Source organism: Haematobia irritans, chromosome 4 (genome assembly GCF_050003625.1).
Source record: "Haematobia irritans isolate KBUSLIRL chromosome 4, ASM5000362v1, whole genome shotgun sequence".
NCBI classification, from domain to species: Eukaryota; Metazoa; Arthropoda; class Insecta; order Diptera; family Muscidae; genus Haematobia; species Haematobia irritans.
Window position 1 is genome coordinate 47,632,287 of NC_134400.1, and position 26,588 is coordinate 47,658,874.

General features: G+C 35.1%; 1 protein-coding gene and 1 long non-coding RNA gene across 2 annotated transcripts in view; both read left to right on the forward strand.

Moving 5' to 3' along the window:
• The window catches only part of Plod (procollagen lysyl hydroxylase), a 60,505-nt gene extending 54,849 nt beyond the window's left edge, over positions 1 to 5,656 (forward strand). Inside the window, exons 8-10 of the mRNA XM_075308542.1 lie at positions 2,592 to 2,718; positions 3,573 to 4,007; positions 4,073 to 5,656. Of these exons, the coding sequence (XP_075164657.1) occupies positions 2,592 to 2,718; positions 3,573 to 4,007; positions 4,073 to 4,357 (847 nt within the window). The 3' untranslated portion in view covers positions 4,358 to 5,656. The remainder of the gene's footprint in view (positions 1 to 2,591; positions 2,719 to 3,572; positions 4,008 to 4,072) is intronic.
• The window catches only part of LOC142236889 (uncharacterized), a 319,247-nt gene that overhangs the window by 83,253 nt on the left and 209,406 nt on the right, over positions 1 to 26,588 (forward strand). The gene's annotated exons all lie outside the window — the stretch shown is intronic.

Sequence of the window (26,588 nt, forward strand, 5' to 3'; positions counted from 1 at the left end):
GGAAGGGTGCAGTTGAGATGATATTGTTGTGACTCAGTAAAATATTCGTGACTCACGCTCGATTTGTGAGAGAATTCAATTACTTGAATATGGAAAAGTTTACTTGGATCCAAAGATTTTAACCTTCTGCATCTTTAATTTTTAGGAAGCTATCTAACATTAAATCGAGGCTCTATAAAATCAAAAATATTTTTCTTTAGAATAAGGACAATTTATCTTACTTCAAAGATAGACGACAGAGGGAAGCGAATTTCAAAGATTCGTGTCCTGAATTTAAAGAAAAAACTTCTTATGAGCATAGATTATGAACTTTCTTCTAATTAAAATTTCTTTATTTTAAAGAAGTTTTTCCTTAATATTGTGTAAATTGCGAGTTGCGTAATCTTTCATATTAGGTCCATATTTTTCCAGATTGCGCATAATTATGTTTATGTTTTTCTTTCTTCTTGGTTACCAAAAGCATTTGTATTATTACCGGAAGCAATGCCATATGCTTGCTAGTAATGACTTACCATCAACGAAGGTTATTGGTTGCCATGTACAAGTTTTTCATGAGTACTACCATCTTGGAAATCCGTTTTTGAAATCACGTCCTGGTGAAACAGTGTTGCAAACTTTGGGGATTTTCCACCAAATTGGGTATATTTGTTCATGGATTGGGACGAAGTTTTTGAGTTGGTCCATCACGTACTGATTTGGACAATATATCCCATAAATATAGGAATGATGAAGATAGTTCACCTTCATATTAATGTACCAGCCAATTTTATTACTTGGGTATTTAGAACTTAAAATGGTGACCGAACTCTAATTTTCATTTCTCGAGCATTTGGAAGACAATCATCCGTCTACTGGTGTTGTTTTACGAAATCTTGATTTGTTTTTCAGCTCGCAAGCTTTTATGATAAAAAATGTATATTTATATTTTTGTAATTTTAATTTAAAGTGGGGATTTTTGGGGGAGCCATATTAATACTGGTAATACTGGAGAAAGTCTAGTTTTTGAGGGAAAGTGAAGTGCAAAATCTTTGCTTATTTTTATACCCTCCACCATAGGATGGGGGTATATTAACTTTGTCATTCCGTTTGTAACACATCGAAATATTGCTCTAAGACCCCATAAAGTATATATATATTCTTGGTCGTGGTGAAATTCTGAGTCGATCTAAGCATGTCCGTCCGCCCGTCTGTTGAAATCACGCTAACTTCCGATCGGAACAAGCTATCGGCTTGAAACTTGGCACAAGTAGTTGTTATTGATGTAGGTCGGATGGTATTGCAAATGGGCCATATCGGTCCACTTTTACGTATAGCCCCCATATAAACCGATCCCCAGATTTGGCTTTCGGAGCCTGTAACAGAAGCATATTTCATCCGATCCGGCTGAAATTTGGTACATGGTGTTGGTATACGGTCTCTAACAACCACGCAAAAATTGGTCTACATCGGTCCATAATTATATATAGCCCCCATATAAACCGATCCCCAGATTTGGCTTTCGGAGCCTCAAAGAGAAGCAAATTTCATCCGATCCGGCTGAAATTTGGTACATGGTGTTGGTATATGGTCTCTAACAACCATGCAAAAATTGGTTCACATGGTTTTGGAGCCTCTTGGAGGAGCAAATTTCATTGGAGTCAGTTGAAATTTTGTACATTGTGCTAGTATAGCAACCATGCCTAACTAGGTTCATATCGGTCTATAGTTATATATAGCCCTCAGATAAATCGATCCCCACATCAAGTTCATAATTGTAGATCCCACACGCAGAGAAGGAATATGATCACCTCAACCATGTTTCGAGAGCAAAATGTTATTTTTGGGCGGTGACCATGGAACATTTTTGTCGCAAAAATGGTGTTTTCTCGGCAAACATTTACATGGTTGCCGAAGTAAGCCATATGCTTTTTGAGAAAATAACATGGTTGCCGCAAACATGTTACATGTTCTCCGTCCAAAAATAACATTTTGCTCTCGAAACATGGTTGAGGTGATCATATTCCTTCTCTGCGTGCACATACCAAACAATTCACATACAATAAATAACTCTTTAAAAATCCACACCTCATATCTTCTTAATTTGAACAAGTATATACGGCCGTCACTAACATGTTATTTTCTCGTCAAATATAACCTGCTTGCCGAAATCAGATACATGATTTCCGAGAAAATAACATGGTTGCGAAAACCATGTTACATGGTCACCACCCAAAAATAACATTATGCTCTTAAAACATGTTTGAGGTGATCATATTCCTTCTCTGGGTGTGAATAGTTTGGTAATATATCGCAAAAATAGAATAAAAATTTGAAATAAATGAAATGAAAAATAAATAAATCGAAAATATTAACTTAAACACTTTTTCTTAAAAAAAGGTTGTTTTTTCACTTTAAAGATTACTTCTTAAAAACAAGAATTATTTTCGTAACATTAAATACAATATTTCTGTCTTGACATTTGATTTTATCATAGGAATACCTTTTTTGACGAAAATATTGTGTGGCACTTTAAAATCTCTTTAATTTTCTAAACAAAAATTGTCTTTCCTTTTTTCAATTTTGATTAATGATTTTTTATTATTTCTTTTCAGTGGCATGTGGAATGTTCCTTATGTATCCAGCATTTATCTAATCAAAAATACTGCCGTTAATCATCTCAACTTTGATCATCAATATTTTGACCCCGATATGGCCATGTGTAATTCACTCAGAAATGCGGTAAGTCATGATACAAATGTGATAATGTTGATGATATTGTCATGTAAATAGTTTCCTCAAATGCATTGAAATCATTGATGCACCAGTCATGGAATCAAGTAAGGAGATTGTTTTTTTTTTTATTATTTCAAAAAGGTCAGGCAAGAATTAGGGAAATTGTTGTTCTTTTTATACAAGTGATAATGGATATAAGAATTTAATTCATTTAATTAATAAATTAAGCTAAATTAAATTTAGTTTCATTTAATTTAATTTTTAATATTTAGAGGGTGGACTTAATTTAATTTTATTTTATTTAAATAAGGGAACTAATTTGGCAATCAGCTGCTACTTGTAATTTTTAATATTTAGAGGGTGAACTTCATTTAATTTAATTATATATAAATAAGGGAACTAATTGGCAATCAGCTGCTACTTGTATCGAACAGTGATAAAATAAGCTGTTACGTGATAAAAGGTAATTTTTTAAGAGCTATAAAAAACTTAAAAATTTGAAAAATGCATGAAATCTTTATCTTTACTTGACAGTGAACATAACACGAAACGTATGTCAGTTGTTTAAACCAGTGTTGCCAAAAATCACCCTTTATTAGTTCCGCAAGCAGTTATTACACCGTACTTCATACAAACCGTAAGAAGATGTATTTGGTATTTGGGATTTCCCCCTACCCGACTAAGATCAACTGCAAAATGTACCCCAGGATGCAAATAATTCAATAAAAGTTTCAGCCCAATTAGTTGGGCCATTCGTTGCAGAGAACCCGCTAACATGGGGATTTTTGGACCATCGTATTTCCTTCGTCCTTAATTTCTTTATGTTCATAACAAAACTCTTAAAATTTTCCTCATTTCAGGGAATTCATATGCACATCATTAACGATCGCTTGTATGGACATTTGGTTAATGCAGAAAATTTCGATATCACTGTTGCCCGTCCCGATTTCTATACATTGTTCACAAACAAATTCGATTGGGTTAAGAAATATGTCCATCCCAATTACAAAGCCCAATTGGAAAGTAACTATACCATTCCACAACCTTGTACCGATGTATTTTGGTTCCAAATTGGTACAGATGCCTTTTGCGACGATATGGTGGCGATCATGGAAAACTTTGGTAAATGGTCTGATGGCAGTAATAAGGATGAACGCTTAGAAGGAGGTTATGAAGCAGTACCCACAAGAGATATACACATGAAACAAGTGGGTTTGGATGCTTTGTGGTTGCAATTTTTGAATTTGATTGTACGACCATTGCAGGAGAAAGTGTTTTTGGGTTATTTCCACAATGTGAGTATGGGGAAGATGGTACTATGATTGGTTACTAATTGAATACCTTTGTTTTTCTTTTCTAGCCCCCACGGTCTCTTATGAACTTTGTGGTTCGCTACAGGCCCGATGAACAACCTTACCTTAGGCCCCATCATGATTCATCTACATATACCATTAACATTGCCTTGAATAGGGCTGGCATAGATTATGAGGGAGGCGGTTGTCATTTCTTGCGTTATAATTGCTCCGTAACTGCTACCAAAAAAGGTTGGATGCTTATGCATCCCGGCCGTTTGACACATTATCACGAAGGTCTTCGTGTAACCAATGGCACTCGTTACATTATGATTTCATTCATTGATCCATAGGCGATATTTCGTAATTTCTCCTAATAGTCACGCACAACATATAATCCAAAGAATATCCAGTCCTTGTCCCTTAAAATCCCTTTTAGGTTAATACTTTTAACGAAACGAATCTCTGCATTTGTCGTTTTTTTGATAGTTTTTAAGTTCAAAGAAATAAATACTATGAGATTCCATTAAACTGGCATTCTATGTAAGTTTAAGAAATGACCTTGTATTGCTAAGTCCTTGGGGTGTTTTTTGTGAATAGTAAATGGTGATTTCGTTTCTCTAAAAAAGAATAGTGCCACAATAGCTAGACTATTGCCTAAATCATTGTCCATGTTCGCAAATGATATTATCTTATTAAATGGTATACAAACTTGTAACAAGATTAAGTGGGCCTCAATGGGTTAATTATCACAGAGTATTCTAAATCTCAAAAGTATTGTCTTTGTTTTTCTTAGAATCGAAATTATTACAAATTCCTCATTTAATGGCTCCAGACAATGAGTTTATAATATCAATATCAAATATTTTGTATACTTTATACAGAATTCGTAATAGGTCTGTTCACTGAATAAATAAGCAGAATTAATAAAAACAAGTTCCACTTTCTATTAAAATCGAATTTATTATAAATTTCCTTAATAATGACTTTAGATAAGTTCATCATACTAATATCTACAAATTTCTATAAAATGCATAATTCACTGACTGACTTCATAGCAAACAAAATTTATACAAACAATTTGGACTTTTTATTAGAAAGAAAATTATAGATTTCTCCATTAATTACTTTACACAGGACTTTTATCGTATCAATATGTTACACTTTAGATCGTATGGATAAAATAGGTCTATTCACTAACTTCTATTTTCATTTATAAACAAAATATTGCACTATAAAATTAGCATCGAAATCACCATAAGATTCCCCATAAATGCTTCCCCCAGAATAAAGGTCATTGAATCATCATATGATATAATATTGTATATTATAAATTTAATTTGCATACTATGCCAGTATATAATAGGTCTGTTCGCGTACTTTTACATTAAAAGAATGATAAATAAAAAATAACTGCCTGTATTTTTGCTAGTAGTCTGTAAATGTAAATTTTTGTCGAGAATGATGTTTTGGGTACGCCAACCGGACATATTTTTCATTTGTAATTACGTTTTTGTAATGACTTGACCTTTCGCATATACTCTTCCTATTTACTAATCTTAAAGCAATCATTATACATTCTTGTATGTAAAACAAATCGAATCTATATATTTTATATAATATTAATAAAATGAATTTATAAGATATTTCGATATAGATGGTGTTTTCATTTTAGTGTATGTTATCCACTTAGAAAATAAATCGGTAAGAGCTAAAGTATTGTGGAATCGAGTATATGATATTGTAAATAGAAGTGGATATCGATTTTATGGGTATTATATCTGATATGGATGTCAATCGGATAAAAAAAAGAACATTGAGAATCATTAAAAAGTTAAATTTACAGATTGATTTATATGTGGGCTATATGTAATTATGAATGCGTAAATAAATTGACAGGACACTTAAGAATTAAAACTAGAGATCGGTTTACATGGGTGCTAATACCTAGCTATGGTCCAAATTTCAAGTCGATTTAATGAAAAACTGGGGGCAATTCACGACATTCGACATTCGTAAAACATTTTTCACTTGTTTTTTACATTGTTTTCGCCATATAGGAATAGTAAATATATTAGCTTTAGTTCGAATTGTTGCTAATTTGTAGTAAACTTAGATTTAATGAACATATATTGAGTTCGAGTTTGGGAGCGAGCATCCTAGCTTGGCAAAGAATCATATATAAAGTGCACATGCCAGATCGATATCCAAGAGATTGTGATCAACCAATTACCGTACCATTCCGTGACAACATAATGCTTCTGGACCACCTTGTAAGAATAGTGAATGATGAAGGCTTCCACTGGCAGACAATTGTAAAGCGATAGAATTGACGTGGACATGCCACCAAAAATTATTTTCCATTTGAACGTCTCCTTCGTCAGCCGAAATCGTCCATTGAGCCTCCAAAGGTGACTTTCCAACAGTGCACACCATTTCAAACCTATGTACTTACACCAATAACAATGTGCACTTTTATTCCTTATTTGTCGCCGAATTATTTTATATTTATCTCATCCTCCAATTAGGAAGGAATTCGGAAGAATTTAAAAAGATATATGGGTCCATAAGATATAATGCAATACAATTTACTTTTTATTTTGAAATCTTCAAAAACATGTGTTTTTCTACATTTTATTTTGTGCCGCTAACTTAATTTTGTCTTTTCATTTTGTTCTGCTTCGTTTTTTGCTGTTGGCAATGCTAGAATCAAATTTCGATCGAATGCCGCGATCGAAACTTTTAATCGTATCGACAAGTTTTTCGATACGATTATGAATTCGATATCGAATGTCGTGATTAGCCCCCTGAATCGATATATCTGAGGGCTAATCGAGGCATTCGATATGGAAATCTACATTTTTCGAACCACGAGAGTCGATACCGAGTTTAACTGGTAGAAAATGATTTCGATTGGTAAATTGCTACCGTAAACCATTTTTTACTATTTCTTTACATCGTTTTCGTCATATAAATAAAAGGAGTAAAAATGGTAATTTCAGCTCGAATTATTGCTAATTTACATAGTAAATTTATACACAATGAATATATTTTGAATATTAAGGACTAATATAACTCCAATAAAAGTTAAACAAAAATTGGTCATAGTCGAGTTTGTGAGCGAGCAAAGAACCATATAAAAAGATATCCATAACAACATAACGCTTCTGAACCAACAAGTTAGAATAGTGAATGTTAAAAGCTTCCACTGGCCAAAAGGTTTGAGATAGCTTTTGGCGTTGACATGCCACCAAAATATATATTCCTTCAAGTAACAATTGAACGCATCCTACGTCAGTCGAAATCGCCCATTTAGCCATTTAGGAGTCTCTAACAGTGCACACCATTCCTAACTCATCTACTTACACCAATGACAATGGGTACTCTTATTCCTTATTTTCGCCGTCTGTATTATTTTATATTCATCTTATCCTCCGATTCGGAAGATGGGTCTATAAGATATAATGCAATACAAGGAGCAACTGCAGTTTATGGGCCCCTCACCGATTTGCTTGAAATTAATGTATGTTATGTAACATAGTATGCTGACTCTAACAAGGTAAAATTTTTGTCCCGGAAATGCCCGGGTCTTGAGATATAGCCCTCCAAAGGGTCAATAATGTTTAATGTACTTTTATACGAAAAATATATTTTTTAAATATTTAATTTAGTTTGGGGATATAAATAAAAATAGAAAATTTTTACCTTAAATTTTTGTTATTTTTGTTATATCTCCAAAATTCTTCGATTATACCCTAGGGTTTTTTACATTGCTTGAAAGTATAGATTTTGGCCTTTCGATTGATATATAACATAACATAAGGATGCAACATTTGTATGAGCTATCCAGAACATCGTTGCACTGGTGTTCTATCCAGAACATCTCATCAGTGCAAGTCGCGCCGATGTTGTCAGATTTTATTTTGATAAAGGGACGCTTCATCGATTCACAATAGCAATTTTTTTGTGACTAATTTGTCGAAAAACATGAAATTCAAAGTGGTACAGTGTCATAAATAATCGCAGCATTAAATATTTATTACTAATTGGAGCATTTCATACATTAAAAATGCAAGATTTCACTTCTTTTCTGTGATTGTTTTTAAACAGCTGATTTCAGTGTTTCATATTTTTGGAGATGTCCTGGATAAACGAGTACTCTGTTTTCTTTTAGTCCTTCACGGCTTAGCATATCCAGTGCTAAAAGAAAGCAGCCCTATAATAGGTCCATTTTAAGCTAAGTTATTACATTTTAATTGCAAATACGAAAAAAAAACACATTTATAAATTACGTTTCTATATGTTCTCAACTTATAAACTTGTTATTTTATGAGCTAAATTATCTACTATTATTTTAAATACACAACATTTTTTTAATAACTCTTATATCTGAATTGTTTTCATTCACAATTGCAAGTTTGATATAAAATATACCACAAATTTTGAACTATGATAAAACAATTTGAACGCAATCCCAAGGGGGAAAGTAGCCGGCCTTCGGCCGGGGTTTAAGACTTTCTCCTATGGACAGAGTCCAAAGTGGGCTAACGCAATCCCAAAGGGGAAAGTGCCGACCTTCGGCCGGGGTTTAAGACTTTCTCCTATGGACAGAGTCCAAAGTGGGCTAACGCAATCCCAAAGGGGAAAGTAGCCGGCCTCCGGCCGGGGTTTAAGACTTTCTCCTATGCACAGAGTCCAAAGTGGGCTAACGCAATCCCAAAGGGGGGAAAGTTGACGGCCTTCGGCCGGGGTTTAAGACTTTCTCCTATGGACAGAGTCCAAAGTGAGCTAACGCAGACACAAGGGTGGGGGAAATGTTTCAGTAATAATCAATATTTTTTTTCCTACTCAGAACAAAAGCTCAATAACTTTGCGAAAAGTGGACCTATAAAGACATGTTAGGTTATAATCGAAGACTTATTGAGATATAACGATATAACAAATAATTAGGGTAAAAATTTTCTATAAAATTTTCTATAAAATGCGTATAAAAGTGCATTAAATAAGCTTTCATATGATACCAAGTTTGTTTAGATTGGACAACAAACAAAGGAGATATATCAAGTTTTTATTGGCCCTTTGGAGGGCTATATCTCAAGACCCGGGCATTTCCGGGACAAAAATTTTACCTTGTTAGAATCAGTACATCAAACTACATAACATATATTAATTTCAAGCAATTTGGTGAGGGGCCCATAAACTGCAGTTTAGCCAAAAATTCACGTTTAGATATCTACAAATAAGTGGTCACCAGCTCTGGTAGTAATAAATTTTAATATTAGCGCCAAAACATATGCTTTATATATCTTATATTTTGCATTCCACATTTACAGTGCTGCCAATTATTTTCTCGGCATTTCTATATGAAGATGTCGCTAAATACACAGGAGTCATAAAGAATAAGAACTTGGAATAATTTACCAACTACTAGATGGCGCCCATCCTTTGGACGTTTATCATCGTTTGGAACTCTTAACAAAATTCTCCTTTTCCCATATTTATTTGTTTTTGTAGCCCCAATATAAAAATTTGAGATTCTAACAAATATTTAATTTAAATAATAAAAAATAGATAGATATGAAGTATTATACCCTACACCATAGGATGGAGGCTATTTTAACTTTGTCATTCTGTTTGTAACACATCGAAATATTGGTCTAATAATAGAATGGAACACTACAAAAATGTTGATTTCTTGCCAAAATCAGATACATAATAATAGCATGGATGCGACAAACATGTTACATGTTCCTCTTCGAAAACTAATATTTTGCTCTTGAAACATGATTGAGGTGATCATACTCCTTCTCAGGGTGCAATCTTAAAATCACACTTTTGTATTCTAAATACGTTTTGGCTTTTTTGATGCACAGCTAGTTTCGTATTTATATGATACACGAAAACCAGGAACCTCTTTTTAACCTAGGTTAAATTAGGCGACCCATAACTTCATTTTCACTTTCAGTCAGTTGTGATACTACAGTAGCGAACTTCTGTTTATCTTATATGATTGTTCTATAGCCGAGTTCGAACGCTATTTCACATTATGATGAAACCACTTTAACCCTTCATTGCATGATTTAATTTGAGCAAGGATAAAAATTTTTCGGTATGTTAGAATTGTTGTATATGGTGTTATGATACCGTAAACAAATTTTCGTTCGATTCTGGAGGAAATGTTACACCCAGAAAAAAGTGACCCCTTCTTTAAGTTAAAATGAACTCATTGTGAAGAAAGTTGAACTTCGTATAGCGCCAAAGACATTTTTATTTGTTTGAACGATGTGATTTTCGTAGAAATTAGGTATAATGCATTCCATATATTATTTAACATTTTCCTATATTTATGTACCACTATACTACAGAATGAAAAAATTTAACTGATTTGAATTCATATATGGAATGATTTTATTGAAATTTTTTCATTCATTTCGACAAATCTTACACATTTGTGGTAAAACTTTTACTTCATAATTAGAACTGCTTACCTTCGTTTTTAAATACAATTTTATTTATTTCTATAAGCAATTTTATCTTCAATAAAAAACATGTTTTATTAATATATTGAATATATTTATTAAGAATCAACAGCATCGAATCTCTTTGAAATATTAGTTTATTATTCCACTATTTCCAATTTCCGTGTGATATTATCAACTGTAAAACGCACTTTTTCTTCTTCTTGTACTTTTCACTTTTAATAAGTTGCTGCCTAACGATTTTGTCCTCCTTTCACAATTTCAATACCTACAAATATAAAAAATCATAAAACATTTTTGTTGCAAAAGGTTAGCGTCACTGAATATTACCTGATAATTGAAGATTCCAAAATGAAGACAAATGAAAGGGTTGTTATTCTGCTGGTGTTTTCTTTCTTTATACACTATCACGAACATTGATAGATTTATTAAAAAAAAAAAAACGAAAATTGTTCTCACTAATTTAAAATAACAAATATTTTATATATTTTATTTGTTATACCCACCACCATAGGATGGGGTGTTAGTATATGGTCTCTAATAACCATGCAAAAATTGGTCCACATCGGTCCATAATTATATATAGCCCCCATATAAACCGATACCCCGATTTGGCTTGTGAGGCCCCTAAGAGAAGCAAATTTCATCCGATCCGGCTGAAATTTGGTATATGGTGTTAGTATATGGTCTCTAACAACCATGCAAAAATTGGTCCACATCGGTCCATAATTATATATAGCCCCCATATAAACCGATCCCCCGATTTGGCTTGCGAGGCCCCTAAGAGAAGCAAATTTCATCCGATCCGGCTGAAATTTGGTACATGGTGTCAGTATATGGTCTCTAACAACCATGCAAAAATTGGTCCACATCGGTCCATAATTATATATAGCCCCCATATAAACCGATCCCCCGATTTGGCTTGCGAGGCCTCTAAGAGAAACAAATTTCATCCGATCCGGCTGAAATTTGATACATGGTGTTAGTATATGGTCTCGAACAACCATGCAAAAATTGGTCCACATCGGTCCATAATTATATATAGCCCCCATATAAACCGATCCCCCGATTTGGCTTGCGAGGCCCCTAAGAGAAGCAAATTTCATCCGATCCGGCTGAAATTTGGTACATGGTGTCAGTATATGGTCTCTAACAACCATGCAAAAATTGGTCCACATCGGTCCATAATTATATATAGCCCCCATATAAACCGATCCCCCGATTTGGCTTGCGAGGCCTCTAAGAAAAGCAAATTTCATCCGATCCGGCTGAAATTTGGTACATGGTGTTAGTATATGGTCTCGAACAACCATGCAAAAATTGGTCCACATCGGTCCATAATTATATATAGGCCCCATATAAACCGATCCCCCGATTTGGCTTGCGAGGCCTCTAAGAGAAGCAAATTTCATCCGATATGGCTGAAATTTGGTACGTGATGTTAGTATATGGTCTCTAACAACCATGCAAAAATTGGTCCACATCGGCTCATAATTATATATAGCCCCCATATAAACCGATCACCAGATTTGACCTCCGGAACCTCTTGGAAGACCAAAATTCATCTGATTCAGTTGAAATTTGGTACGTGGTGTTAATATATGGCCTCAAACTCCCATGCAAAAATTGGTCGATATCGGTCCATAATTATATATAGGCCCCATATAAACCGATCCCCAGATTTGACCTCCAGAGCCCCTTGGAAGAGCAAAATACTTCCCATTCGGTTGAAATTTGGTACGTGATGTTAGTATATGGTATCCAACAACCATGCAGGAATAAGAAGTTTTAAGATACCACAACCCAAGTAAGTCGATTGTGGATGACAGTCTTTCGTAGAAGTTTCTACGCAATCCATGGTGGTGGGTACATAAGATTCGGCCTGGCCGAACTTGCGGCCGTGTATACTTGTTATTTATTATATTATTTTACCATATTATTTTTTAACAATCTTTCCGTATACCACAACAACGCGATTCCAACTAAAAAAACAACCCACGCGCAAACATATCGATTACACCCAAGGTTAGGTTAAAGTGGCAGCCCGATTAAATTTCAGGCTCACTTAGACTATTCAGTCCATTGTGATACCACATTTAACTAAAAGTACCTATTACATATGGGCACTTCTAGTCTTAAACACTGAAACTTCTCTGTTATTTACTTTTGTGGAACCAACCAGATTGCTCCAAAAACATTAACAAACTGCTTAAGTTAACGTTTTCCAGGTCAGCCAGTAATCTAAAGCTATATGCTCCTAAAATTCGCTTACGCCTTACACAAAAAGCATGACACTCACACAAGAGGTGTTTAATTGATTCCTTTTCCTCCACGTCATGACAGCTTATACAATAGTCATTATACTTCGCACCTATAGTTTTTGCAAATTCGCCTATCAGGCAGCGACCCGTTATAGCAGATATTAGGAGTGCTATCTGACGCCCATTTAAGTTTAAATGGGGCCATATTTGCTTGGTGTCGTTACAACCCTTGCAATTTTCCCATCGAATATTGGCCATCATAACAGCCTTCTCACGCAGTAAGAGCTTGCAGGTGGCCAGAGGCATACCAACAGATTCTAGTTCCCCTGGAATATGTAAGGTAGTTCCTAGCCTTGCTAACACATCTGCTTCACAGTTCCCCGGTATGTTCCTATGACCAGGCACCCATATTAGGTGAATATTGTACTGCTCAGCCATCTCGTTGAGAGATTTGCGGCAGTCTATGGCCGTTTTTGAGTTAAGGAACACAGAGTCCAAGGATTTTATTGCAGGTTGACTGTCTGAGGATATATTAATGCCAATATTTGTTGGAACATTACTACTCAGCCAATTCACCACCTCTCTTATTGCCAATATTTCAGCCTGAAAAACACTACAGTGATTAGGTAATCTTTTCGCTATTCGAATTTCCAGATCTTTAGAATATACTCCGAACCCCACTTGTCCATTCAATTTGGAGCCATCAGTATAGAAATCTATATATCTTTTATTCCCCGGGGTCTGTGTACACCACGCCTCACTGTTGGGAATTAGAGTTTCAAACTTTTTGTCGAAAAGTGGTTTTGCCAAGGTGTAATCCACTACGTTAGGCACATCTGGCATTACTTTGAGGACCGAACTATGACCGTACATTTTTTCCGACCACAGCGATAGCTCGCGCAACCGCACAGCCGTTGTTGCAGCTTACTGTTTTGCCAAAATGTCTAAAGGCAATAGATGTAACATGACATTAAGGGAGTCTGTTCCTGTCTTACTAAATGCGCCTGAGATACATAAGCTCGCCATACGCTGAACTTTATCTAAACAAGTCGGTTTCTGAAGTGCCGGCCACCAGACTACAACACCATATAGCATTATAGGTCTAACCACTGCCGTGTATAGCCAATGCACAATTTTTGGTCTTAGTCCCCACTTTTTCCCTATTGCCTTTTTGCACGAGTACAAAGCTACCGTGGCTTTTCTCGCCCTCTCTTCAATATTAAGCCTAAAATTCAGCTTCCTGTCCAAAATAACGCCAAGGTATTTTGCACACTCACCAAAGGGAATTTCAGTACCCCCTAAGGAAATGGGCCTAACCGTGGGAGTTTTGCGATCTTTGCAGTACATGACTATTTCTGTCTTTGCTGGATTTACACCAAGACCATTATCTTTCGCCTATTTCTCAGTCATCCGGAGAGCTCTCTGTATAATATCTCTGATTGTGGATGGGAATTTTCCCCTGACTGCTAGCGCCACATCATCTGCGTATGCCACCACTTTTATCCTTTCTTTTTCTAGAGAAACCAGAAGGTTGTTTATAGCAACATTCCAAAGAAGAGGTGATAGAACTCCTCCTTGGGGAGTGCCTCTGTTCACATACCTTTGTATGTTTGCTTGCCCTAGTGTGGCTGAAATACGTCTCTTTATTAGAAGTTCGTCTAACAGCCTAAGTATACCTGGATCAACATTCAGAGTTGTCAGGCCATTTAATATCGAGCTCGGATGGACATTATTGAACGCCCCTTCGATGTCTAGAAACGCCACGATTGTGTATTCTTTGACAGATAGTGAGCTTTCAATAAAGCTGACCAGTTCATGCAATGCGGTCTCAGTAGACCTGCCCTTCGAGTATGCATGCTGTCGTTTCGAGAGCAAACTTGAATCCACGATAGTTCTAAGATACATGTCTATCATCCTCTCCAGGGTCTTAAGTAGGAATGAGGATAAGCTGATTGGTCGGAAATCCTTCGCACTCGAGTGAGAGGCTTTTCCTGCTTTAGGTATGAAGACGACTTTTGTTTCCCTCCACTTTTCTGGAATATATGCTAAGTTTACACATTGTTTATATATCACCGTCAACCAGGGGATAATTCTTTCAACCACTGCCTGTAACTCCGCCGGAGTAATTCCATCAGGTCCGGGGGATTTGAATGGTCCAAAGCTATTTAAAGCCCATTTTATTCTAGATTCCGACACAATTTCCTCGATAGGAAATGATCGCCGAGCCTCTGTTACACCGCCGGAACATGGTTCAACCGTCTGATTTCCAGGGAAGTGTGTGTCCAAAAGTACCTCCAACGTCTCCTCACTGGACGTTGTCCAATTTCCCTCCGATGTTTTAATGAAACCTGGAGCGGTGTTAGTGGATGCTAGTACCTTCCGTAGTCTGGAAGCCTCTGACGTATTCTCAATACTGCTACAGTAATCATCCCAAGAGTTTTGTTGAGACCTTCTCAGTTCTCGTTTATATTCTCTCAGATTCATCTTGTAAGTGTCCCAATCCTCCGGAGCTCTTGTGGACTTTGCTTTGTTAAAGAGCTTCCTGCAGGATTTCCTCATATTACTTAACTCCGTAGTCCACCATGGCGGCCGATTTTTTCCCCTTGGCTTTCCTCTAGGGCAAGCAGCTTTCAGTGAAATGTTGAAGGCCTTCGTAATCCGCTCCACTGCGTGTTCGATATCTTGCACAGTGCTCATATTTGTCTCCGGCATTTCCGGTATCATCAAATTGAACGATTCCCTATACCTATTCCAATCAGCTTTCCTAACATTTGGCGGAAATATGGTCTTTGAAGTACGAACAGCCAATCTGAAACTGATGTAGCGATGATCTGAGAAGCTATGTTCCCTCAAAACTTGCCACTCAGATATCTTATCATTCAGTTCCGGAGAGGTCAACGTTACGTCCAAAACCTCTTGTCTGTTCCTGGTGACGAAGGTTGGTGCATCTCCCTTATTGCAAACTACCAGGTTAGTACGCAAAATAAACTCTATTAGCGACTCTCCCCTTGCATTGGTATCACTACTTCCCCAAATACTATGATGTGCATTTGCATCGCATCCCATAATGAGTTTTCTCTTTGTTTTTAGTGACTCCTCAACTAAGGTCTTAACGGCACAGGGTGGCATATCCCTATCATGTCCCATGTAGACCGAAGATACCCAATATTTGCATGTGGATATCTCTAGACTGGCTACGACAGTGTCTGCATTGCTCAATGAAGGAAGCAGAAACAAGTTTAGTTCGTTTTTAGCAATTATACATGCTCGATTTATATCGTTACCGGTATTATGCAAAAGTTTGAAACCCGGAGTGCTTAATTCACAGATCTTGTTCTTATATATGTATGGTTCTTGAATAAGAACTATATCTATGTCTCCTTTCATCAGGAGAACTTTTAAGGCAGCACAAGCGGCCTTACAATGGTGAAGATTTATCTGGAGGAACCGTAGAACCATCCAAATTTTCAACCACCGTCACATCAGCCGCTTCAATTGAGTCATCAAGGGCTTCCTCTTCACAGATCTCGGTAACTCTCGCAACAATCCGCGGTTCAGCTTTGGTGAGGCTTGAGCCTGTAGAAACTTCCCGCATATGATTTTCGCCATAGTCTGCAGGTTTTATGTCTCCTTCGGCTTCGCTAGGAGATTTTTTCACTGCTGACTCTACCGGAGGCTTGTCCGTTTCGGTATCCTTTGGCTGATCGCTTTTGTATACCTTCATATGGATATCATGAAAGCCATAACTTACGCGTCCTTGGGTCTGGGCTAGATGTGGCAGCGACTCTATGTTTAATATAAACACCGCATGTCGTCTTGGTCCATCCACCTCATCCAAACGACCAACCTTCCAATCGGCGGTTGGAAGATCTGGGTTACATTCTTTTAGTCTCTCTAATATTGACTCAGGATCAGGAGGGTTTGCCGGTATCCATGCATGTGCTCTAGGTTTAGCCGGTATGTCTTTTTTATCGACTAACTCCAAAGCGGCTCCTTCCCAAACTTCTCCAATTAGCATCAATGCAGCTTTAAAGCAATCCATAGACCTCTGGTCTGCAAAAGCTATTAACTTATATCGTCCTTGATACCATCCAGCATCTTGCTGTCGAGGACTTGGTCCGGGAAACTTTTTTCGCACCTCTGAGTAGACACCAGACATCGCGTTCTCAATTTCCCCCCATTTTTGCCTTGGAATCATACCGTCCAATGCTCCTTTATTAATAATAGCCATCACAAGGCTGTCTTTTGCAACTGAGGCAAACGATCTTTGATCCCGTTTAGAGGATGGTAGCTCATCCGGTGATCGTTCCCTTTTTCCAGCTTCAAGAATTCCTTGAGCCCATTTTAAGGAATCGCTTTGCTTAGCCGACAACGTGTTTGGGTCGATCTTTAGGATAAACAAAGCATTTCTTCGTTCCTTGAATCTCTTTCGAGAGGGATTGCCTCCTTTTGATGTCGCCACCTTAGAAAAGGTTCGACTTGCCAAAGTGTCACCGCCAGTCGACCCGTCTACAGGTCGACTAATTGGGCCTGACTCTTGGTCGCTGCCCAAATTTATAACTTCAGTCGTTACCCGTCCACTGGGCCCTGAAGTTAGCAACCCAGTGGATGACTTTGAATTTCGCTGTATTGTGGTTTATTATTTCCACCACACGTGAAATTCGTAATAAGTACTTATTACGATGAAATACTCCGCTATTAGAAAACACGTCCGTTCAGTTCGACGGTTGAATAAAGATTACACCCAAGCGCAAACACATCGATTGCGATGACAGGTATAGATTACAGGTAGACAATAGAAATATAGGAAAATTTCCTATATTCTAACAAGTGTGTTTCCTTAAGTTTTGAAAGGATTGCATACTTCTTAGTACGAATGAACTAAAATATTTTTGTATGCCAAGTGTTACGTACACCCAGAAAAAAGTGCCTTCGAAACTAAAGGAAAAAATGTTTATCAATTTAGTTTAGCCATTTTATTTCCATTAAGTTAAATGTTTGTGTGAAATAATAAAATTTACTTGTTTAAGTAAAAAATCCTAAACTGAAAGCAGTTAGGAATAGTTCATTAACTAGAATAAGGCATGGAATTTTACTAATACTGTTTTCTTCGCTGGGTATAAGAATTTACTACTGAACAAGAAAATTTTATTCACTGATAACAAAGCATTCGTAAAAATAAACAAAAACCGAACTAAAACCAAGTTTCCCCAAATTTAGTAAAATTTCTTATAAAACGATAACACTGAATTCCTTTATTATAGAAAGCTTATCATACATACGAATAACACTTGGCATAGACAAATATTTTAGTTAATTCGTACTAAGAAGTATTCAATCCTTTCAAAACTTAAGGAAACACACTTGTTAGAATATAGGCAATTTTCCTATATTTCTTTTATCTACACGGATGAAAAAGACTGTTTTTTCATATGTTTGGCTATAAACATTATATGTTTGGAATACAAATTTGTAAACACAATATTTTTGAGTGCAAGCATATAATGTTCATAAACTAGCATAACATGTTTGGGACATATATGTTAATATGTTAGAACATATTATGTTTGGGACATAAAATGTTTGTAAATATAATATGCTTGGATGCAAACATATATTAATTTAGAAATAGCCTATAAACATATATGTGTTTAGTAGCTTGGAGCGCTATTTAACAGGGAGCGATATTGAATTAAGTTGGTGGTTGTTGCTTGTTATTACAAAATTAACATTTTATTTTTCCTTGGGCAATTGATCTGCTACTTCTTTGATCCTTACAAACTGTGTGGTCCGCTGTTCGAATCCCCGTCCGGCAAAAGGTAAAATTAAAATAAAAAAAATCATAAAATTGAATAATTTCTTCTACAATGTTTGTATCACAGAAAAAAGTGCTAAGAACTAAAAAATCTCGTGGAAGTGAGAAAGATTTGGGGGAATATACAATTAGGCAGAAACAAAATTTTGAGCATTCAGGTCGAAAACCTATGTTGTTAGCACCTATATTACCTGTTTATTTTCATAATTCATTATGATTGTAAATATATAAATAAATAAATAAAATTTTGAGCACAATATTGTTTGGGAGAATTTTTTTTAAGCATATAATATTTTTGGGTGCAAAATGCTTCCAAACATATTATATGTTCACATAATAAGATATTGTTTTTTGGAAGACAACATTATTGAATTTGGATGCAAAAATACAAAATGTTTGGAACTTAGACTACCCAAACATATATTGTTTACACCAATATGCTTTCAAACATATTATATATTGGAAGAGATCAAACATATAAATGTTTGGGCAATACCCAAAAATGTATATGCTTGAAGCAAAATATGTTTGGGAGTATATGTTACAGAAGCGATTTTTTGTGAGCGTGTACCTGTCATCCATGTAATCGATATGTATGCGCGTGGGTTGTTTACGGTATACGGAGAGATTGTTAAAAAATAATATAGTAACATAATATAATAAATAACAAATAAAATATTTGTTATTTTAAATTAGTGAGAAAATTTTTCGTTTTTTTTTTTTCAAAATTATTGAACATAAATAACAAACAGTAAGTCTATCAATGTTCGTGATGGCGTATAAAGAAAGAAAACAGCAACAACCCCTTCATTCGTCTTCATTTTGGAATCTTCAATTATCAGATAACATTCATACAGTGACGCTAACCTTTTGTGAAAAAATTGGTTTATGATTTTTTATATTTGTAGGTATTGAAATTGTAAAAGGAGGACAAAATCGTTACGCAGCATCTTATTCAAATTGAAAGGAACAAGAAGAAGAAAACCATTACGTTTTACAGTTGGAATAATAAACTAATATTTCAAGGCCAGTCGATGCTGTTAATCCATAATACAAAAAAATTGTCTCGTAAATTTAAGAAAATTTTTACAATAATTTATTACAAGAATTTTCCAGAACTTTAGTTCATTTTTCGCATCTTCAACGAAAATTAACTACTCGGAAGGAAATTTTAAAAATTCTAAGTAGCAATCGTTTAGTTCATGGCCTACAAGATACGATGGAAATTTCCTTAAAATATTTCTTAACTGGTAGTTAAAAATTCGTTTGTCATACTATAAAACTACTTGTGAAATGTAAAGTATTTTGTAAATAATAAGTGCAATTTACTATAAGATTTTTTTGTATGAGAAAATATTTTTTTACGAAAAATGAACTTGAATGTGGATAGCAATTTCTTACTGACAATTCCTATAGTTAATAATTGTTGGTAAAAAATTACCCAATGAAATATTTTTAGTTCACATGTAATTAAATTTATAGACATTTTCATCAAAAATGGTAGATAACATTTCTTGAAAATTTTACAAATTTTAAGTTAAACGTTTCATTGTTCGTAAACTGGTGTGCCTTTACGAATATTATTCTTAGAGTAAATTGTCAGCAGATGCAATGAACTAATGCATAGTATAGAGATCTTTATCGGCATAGTGGAATGTGATTAATGTAAAGATGATATTACTTGAGTTTTGTTGTGTATACATGAGCGTGGGGTTGTTTTTATTTTTGTTCATTTAGTGGTTTGTGTGTGTGTGTGTATTTGTTATTCGCGGATGGTTTATTTGGCTGGATGAGGTGTTGTTTTCAATAAAGGCACATGTGTTTTTGTTGTTGTAGGAATGTTTTGGCTTTGCTTGGTTTTGTTTGGCATGCTTCAGTTGTATAGTTGGCGTTGGCGTGGGCTGTTGCATCTTTTAAGTAGGTATGCAACAAGGGAGTATAAAGGCATGGAATATTTTGGATTTTTGAGACATATATTGGTGTTTGTTTATTAAACCTTTTAAATGAAAGTTATTAATATTTTATCGGTAGTTTAGAAAAAAGTTATTACGAATATTTAGGAAAATATGTTGAAATTGAAAGTGTATTGAAATTTTTATTATTCTATGTAAAAAATTAATATTCAATTCCAGATGAATTTGGAAAATTTTTGTTATATCTCAGCGTATAGTTTATTCATAAATTGGTAAGTATTTTTTTAATACGACTTTCTTTTAAAAAGAATATTTTTATGTATATTATTACAGGTTTTTAATGCCTTATTTTAGTATTTTTTTAATCAAATTTTTTGGAAACCAATGTAATATTTTTAATGTAAAAACAAATATTTAATTTCAGAATAACCCCTTAAACATTTGGACAAATTTTTAGTACTCCTTTGCCTGTAATTTAATAGTGAATTGGTAAGGATTCTTTAACTTTCTTTTAGCCCTGGACAGTCATCCTTATTTTTTGTACATTAACGTCAGCCTTCGTCATTTTGACTACGGCTCATTTCAAGACGCTAAAATTTTCATCGTGAGCGAAAAGGTGAACCAAACTTGAGTTTATTTTCTTATTCAATTTGGTTTTAAGTAGTATAAAACAAAAATTCATAAAACGCTCGAATTAGTATAACTTGAATTCACCATTTCCCAATAGACTAAAATGCATTTTAAATCGAAAATGAAATTACGTGTCGTTTTTTGACGAATGATGACTGTCTAGGGTTATCAAGAATATTTGGTTTTTAATGCATATTATTATTTTTTTCATTAGATTTTTTGAAAACTTATTTAATAATTTTATTTAATATTTAATTTCAGATTAACCCAAATAAATTTGGACAACTTTTTATATTTCCCCTCAGCGTACAATTTAATAGAGAATTGGTAAGTTTTATATTAAAACTTTGGCTTTCTTTCAACTAGAATATTTATTTTATTATATCCTTCACATCGATAACAACACAGTTTTATGAGTTTATTTAGAATACTTCATTATTTCTCTACGTTTTCCAAAGAAAAGTTGAATTCTTTAAACCATTTGATAAAATGCCCCAAATATGGTAAGTTACAAGCTAAAATGAAGAATTAAAAATTATATTTCATTACATGGTGTTAATTTTTAACAATTTTCATTTTTGTTTCCATTTTTTCCAGCAAGATATGTGAAAAAACTACCCACGATGAATAAAAAAAGGATAAGTCAAAATGTCCAAACAGCGGGTTCAAATGAACTACTCTCTGTATTAAGAACTTTCATCATAAGTTATTATAATAAAGTACTTTTGCTTAAAGAAAGTTTAATTTTAATGTATGAAATTTTTCATAATAGTAAAACGGTTTGTTGTTCCTTTAATTATTTAATTTCTCTGTACTGTGGAATGATTGATTTAAAACGAGCCGCATATCCTACCGTTGGTTCAGAAAAATGTATCCAAAGTGTTGTAGGAATTCGCCTATTCGTACTGGATAATATAATATCCATGAGTTGCCCCGTGGCGCCGTTTACCAAACCATCGCTAGTATCGATGTTCACAGTTACCATATATTTTGCCTACACTTTTAGAATTAACCGATATGGAAGTCCTTGGCATTCAGATACTTTAAATATCTTTACAGCTTCCAAAACTTTTTTCTTGTTTTGTTCTGTTAAACCAATGGCTTTTATGCAATCCTCTGCATTTGATATAATCTCTTCAGATTGTATCGAATTTAACTTGGCAGTGTTATATTGGTCTACTTCATCATTTGAGCAGAAAAGATGAATTGCATCAGTAGGGACCGCTGAGGGAGTAACGATTCGCTGTCGAAGCATTTTAATGTCGTCCTCAGTCATTTGCCCACAAGACATATTATTAAGTGCAACTGCAAAGAGGTTGTCTTCTCTTTGGCGCATTATTTCTGTGAGTTCAAAGTATTTGAACTTCTCCCAAATTGTGGTACCATAGATTGCGCTGTAGGGATCACTGCTTGGTGCTGAAAATATCCAGCGATCGCCAACGGGAGAAAGTTGTTTCAAGTCTCCAAACACTACTACAGATACGCCGCCGAAAATTTCTGTGCTTTTGAAAATTTGTTTCAATCGTGCATCTACGAAGGAGAACATTCTCGCGCCCACCATTGAAATTTCATCAATTATGAGAAGCCTCAAATACATTAATTTAGTGTACATGGAATTTACTGTATCCGCATTCAACGGTCTTAAGTCCGACGAAGACTGATTCACGGGTAAAGAAAACATTGAATGCAATGTTTCACCCCCAATGCCGAATGCGGCTTTTCCACACGCACAGAAAAACCATGTTTGGACATGGTTGCCGCATCCATTTAATGCTTATCTAGAGCATGTAATTGCCGCGAAAACCATGTATTTTGTCTTTGTAAAAATAGTTTTCGAGCGGAGAAAAATGTATGGTGGCAATAAGCATTTGAATGGTTCTCAAATACCGCAAACATGTTTTATCATTTCAATGATAGAATTTGAAACCATTAAATGGTCGGGAAAATCATGTTCCTGACCATTCCATTTTTTTACTTTTTTACAGGGAAAAAAGTATTTTTATAGGTTGAGTATAGACATGTCTAGAACCATTACATGGCCATAAAGACCATTTACATTTTTTTTTCGTGAACATTTAATTTTTTAACTTTTTTGCAGCGAAAAGAATTTTATAAAAACATTGACCAGGTACACACGATTTTCATTTTGCGCGTCAGTCGTGTGTTGATTGTTTCTTGGAATGGACGAAGAATACGGTTTTTTTGTGTTTGTGTTAATTTATTTAAGTGGCACGTGGTTTTATGTGACCACAAAAAAGGAAAGTGTAATTGAAAAAATGTACCTGTTTTTTGTACTGCATTTTGCTATATTATTTTTATTTGCAGTTATATGATGTCTGCGTTTGTACATTTGATGAGCACGATGTAAATATGGAATAATTACTTATTGTTGAAATTGAAATAAAATAGAGTGTGTAAAAATATATGATGTTTGCTTGAACGGCATTATAAATACAAATAAACAATGAATTAGTTTATAAATAAATAAAAACCAATAAATAAAATTAATTTTGTGTGTTTCTTTTCTCAAGTGGCGTCCTTTTTTCGACGATGAAAAAAGTTTTTTCATAAAGATCAAAACATTTTAGGTTGTGACCATGTTCTTTTAACTAGGAGAAAAACATTTTTAATGAATACCATAACATTTTAAATTGTGACCATTGTCTTTTCATTCAAACAAAATTCTTTTTATCAATATAATAACATTTTAGATGAGGACAATTATATTTTTCTTAGAACCATGTTCACTGAGCCAACATGGTTGCAGGTTAAAATGTTACATGGTCGCCGCAAAAATAGCTCCTATCATATTATTTTGCTCTTCGAATATGATTGTGACAATCATGTTTCTTCTCTGCGTGCAGTTGGTGCCGTCAATAAAACCTTTATAACGCTCGGATCAGTTCCAGGAATGCTATTAAGCCTGTGGTTAACAGATTGGTAAATTGCTGATATCAACCTACTTTTACCTACTCCAGCACCACCGCCTATAAATTCATGGAATGAATTACCGCATTTGATGTTGTGAAGCAGATGAGATAAATATTGCCTTTGTTTCAAATTAAGCATTTGTACCATTTGCAGCAAATTTGATCCTGAAATTAGTGGAGGAAGTTTAACAGTCCGCAATCGGCCATCAGAAGTTTCTTCCGAAACAGCGCCGCCTGGTGTCTGCAATAAATTCATGTGCGAATCGATTTCCGGGACACCAAGAACTTGGAATTCGGTATCAATTTCTGCCTCATCTTCACCTTGGAGAATCTGATTTGCCACCTCGTCCTCTTCACTCAGACGTTGAAGAATATTTTCAAGTTCACGTTCCTCGAAAACATCATATTTACGTCTGTTGATTTCAATTAATTCTTTTATGCAGCAGCTCTACTTCTTCATTTTTCCAGGGTCGATACAGCATCACAAGTTCTCTAAAGTAGTCACTTCTGTGGGTACTTACACTATAATGGCGGTATCGAATTACATGCGGTTTTATACGTTCGATCATATAACCACTTTTATCTTTCTGTTCTAAATATTTTAACTGCCGTAATGGTGCTTGATTATCTAACATAACCTCCAGATCGTCAGTGTGTTCTTGTCCTTGGTCTTCTTCTAATGGATCTTGATCCATGTAATGAGGGTTTTCCGCGGGATCATTTAAGTCGTGGGCAGTGTTTTGACGACGATTTGGTTTGTTTTTAGAAATGTGGTATTCAGCTGCGAAGTCTGCCAAACACCTATTTTCCAAATCTTCGTGACGCTGCATATAATGATTCAGAAGCCCAGGTGCATATATGTTTGTAGAATCAGGATCCAATCGTTCTAACTGATCTCTTGGGTTCAAAATAAATACACGTTCCTCTGGTCGGCCAGAATTTATGTAAATTTCTGCATTACTGCATTCAGATAGCCGCATTCCCAAACAACAATAAGCTGCTTCTTGTGCAGAAATTTCTGTACCTGAAATAAATTTATGACCAATGTGCTGAAGCTTTTGCTTAATGGAGTGATTTTCAAATTTAATTTCCTCAACAGTGTCACGCAGTATTCGTGAAACTCCCCGATTTGATTTATTTATGTAGTTAATTATATAGCTACAACATGCATAGGGATCTAATATATATTGTATATCCATATTGGCTCTATGCAAACCATGTATTGTGGGATTGTATGCATTGACCATCCTGTCCTCAAATCGCCGTTTAAGCATTATTTTCGGTTTTTTCAGTGCAGAACGCAAGGAAAGTATATATTCGTTATAAGAAAGACAAATATTTTCATGACTGAGGAAGTTTTCGAAAACATTCAAATGTTCGAGTTGATCAGCTGACATATTGGCATTTAATAAAGATTGGATTTTGCTAAAATTATTCTTGTACTCTAAAACGTTTTCACAATCATCTGGAAGGGGCAGTAAAATTGTTGTTTCTGGCATTGGAGGATACGGCATTCCATATCTACAAATTTTTTCACCCCGGAATTCTCTTGTACACGAGCGATTGTGATTATGCCGTTGATACGGAATAAATTCAGCTAAATTCTCGTCTGCACCATTGGTAGAGATATATCTATCTATAAAAGTAATAACATCGGGAAAAGTAGATGAATCGTTGACGTTAACTTTTGGAGCTTCATGAAGCCAATACATACCATGTACATGTGGGGATCCTCGTTACTGAAACTCCACCCTCCAGTAATATTTATTAACAAAATGGTCATCGAAAATTCCATTCTTCATTTTAAAGAGGGAAAAAAGTTGCCTAAATCTAAATTCAAAATAACGAGAACAAGTAATTGCATAACATCGGATCAATCAAGCTTTTTCTCCGAATGGGAGGTTTAGAGCCTCTTCCTCAGATATATTCATATTATCTACAGTTTTTGCCAAAATTACCAGTAGTTCCTGCCACTTAGTTTCAGCAGCCGACAAAGTGATAAAGAATGTTGGAAGACCAAATTGACGAATCATGGCTATAGCCTTTTTCTTTTCCGCCTCCCAATGTGCTGGAGATGATCGAACACCTTTTAAAATTCTAAATCCGTCATCGTGTCGAATAAGGCTATCAATATATTCGTCGTTTAGATCGTTGGCGGCAGTAACATTTCGCGATCGAGTATGTTTCCGCAATGCGATCGACATAGCATTTCTAATTGTGAGCATTTCAAGTTTTTTTATAGCTATATAGCAGCTTGTCAATTCTACTACATCTTCTGTCATATCTTCGCAATTCCGACCGAACGATTTTTGAATAAGTTTCCGTACAGGAACGTTTTTGGCCACAATATATGGAGGCGAATGAGAGCTCTTCAGAGTCCGCATCCAGAATCATATCAATAGGCCGTTGGCCTTCGCCTGGAGCCATTATAACACGTTGTTGAGGAATATTTTCATTTGGAATATTCTCCAATAAAGTTTGTTGGCCTCCAGGATTAAGGGCTTCGAGTTCATCCTCCACAGAAGGAACATCATTAATTTCTTCAGAGGAGGTCTG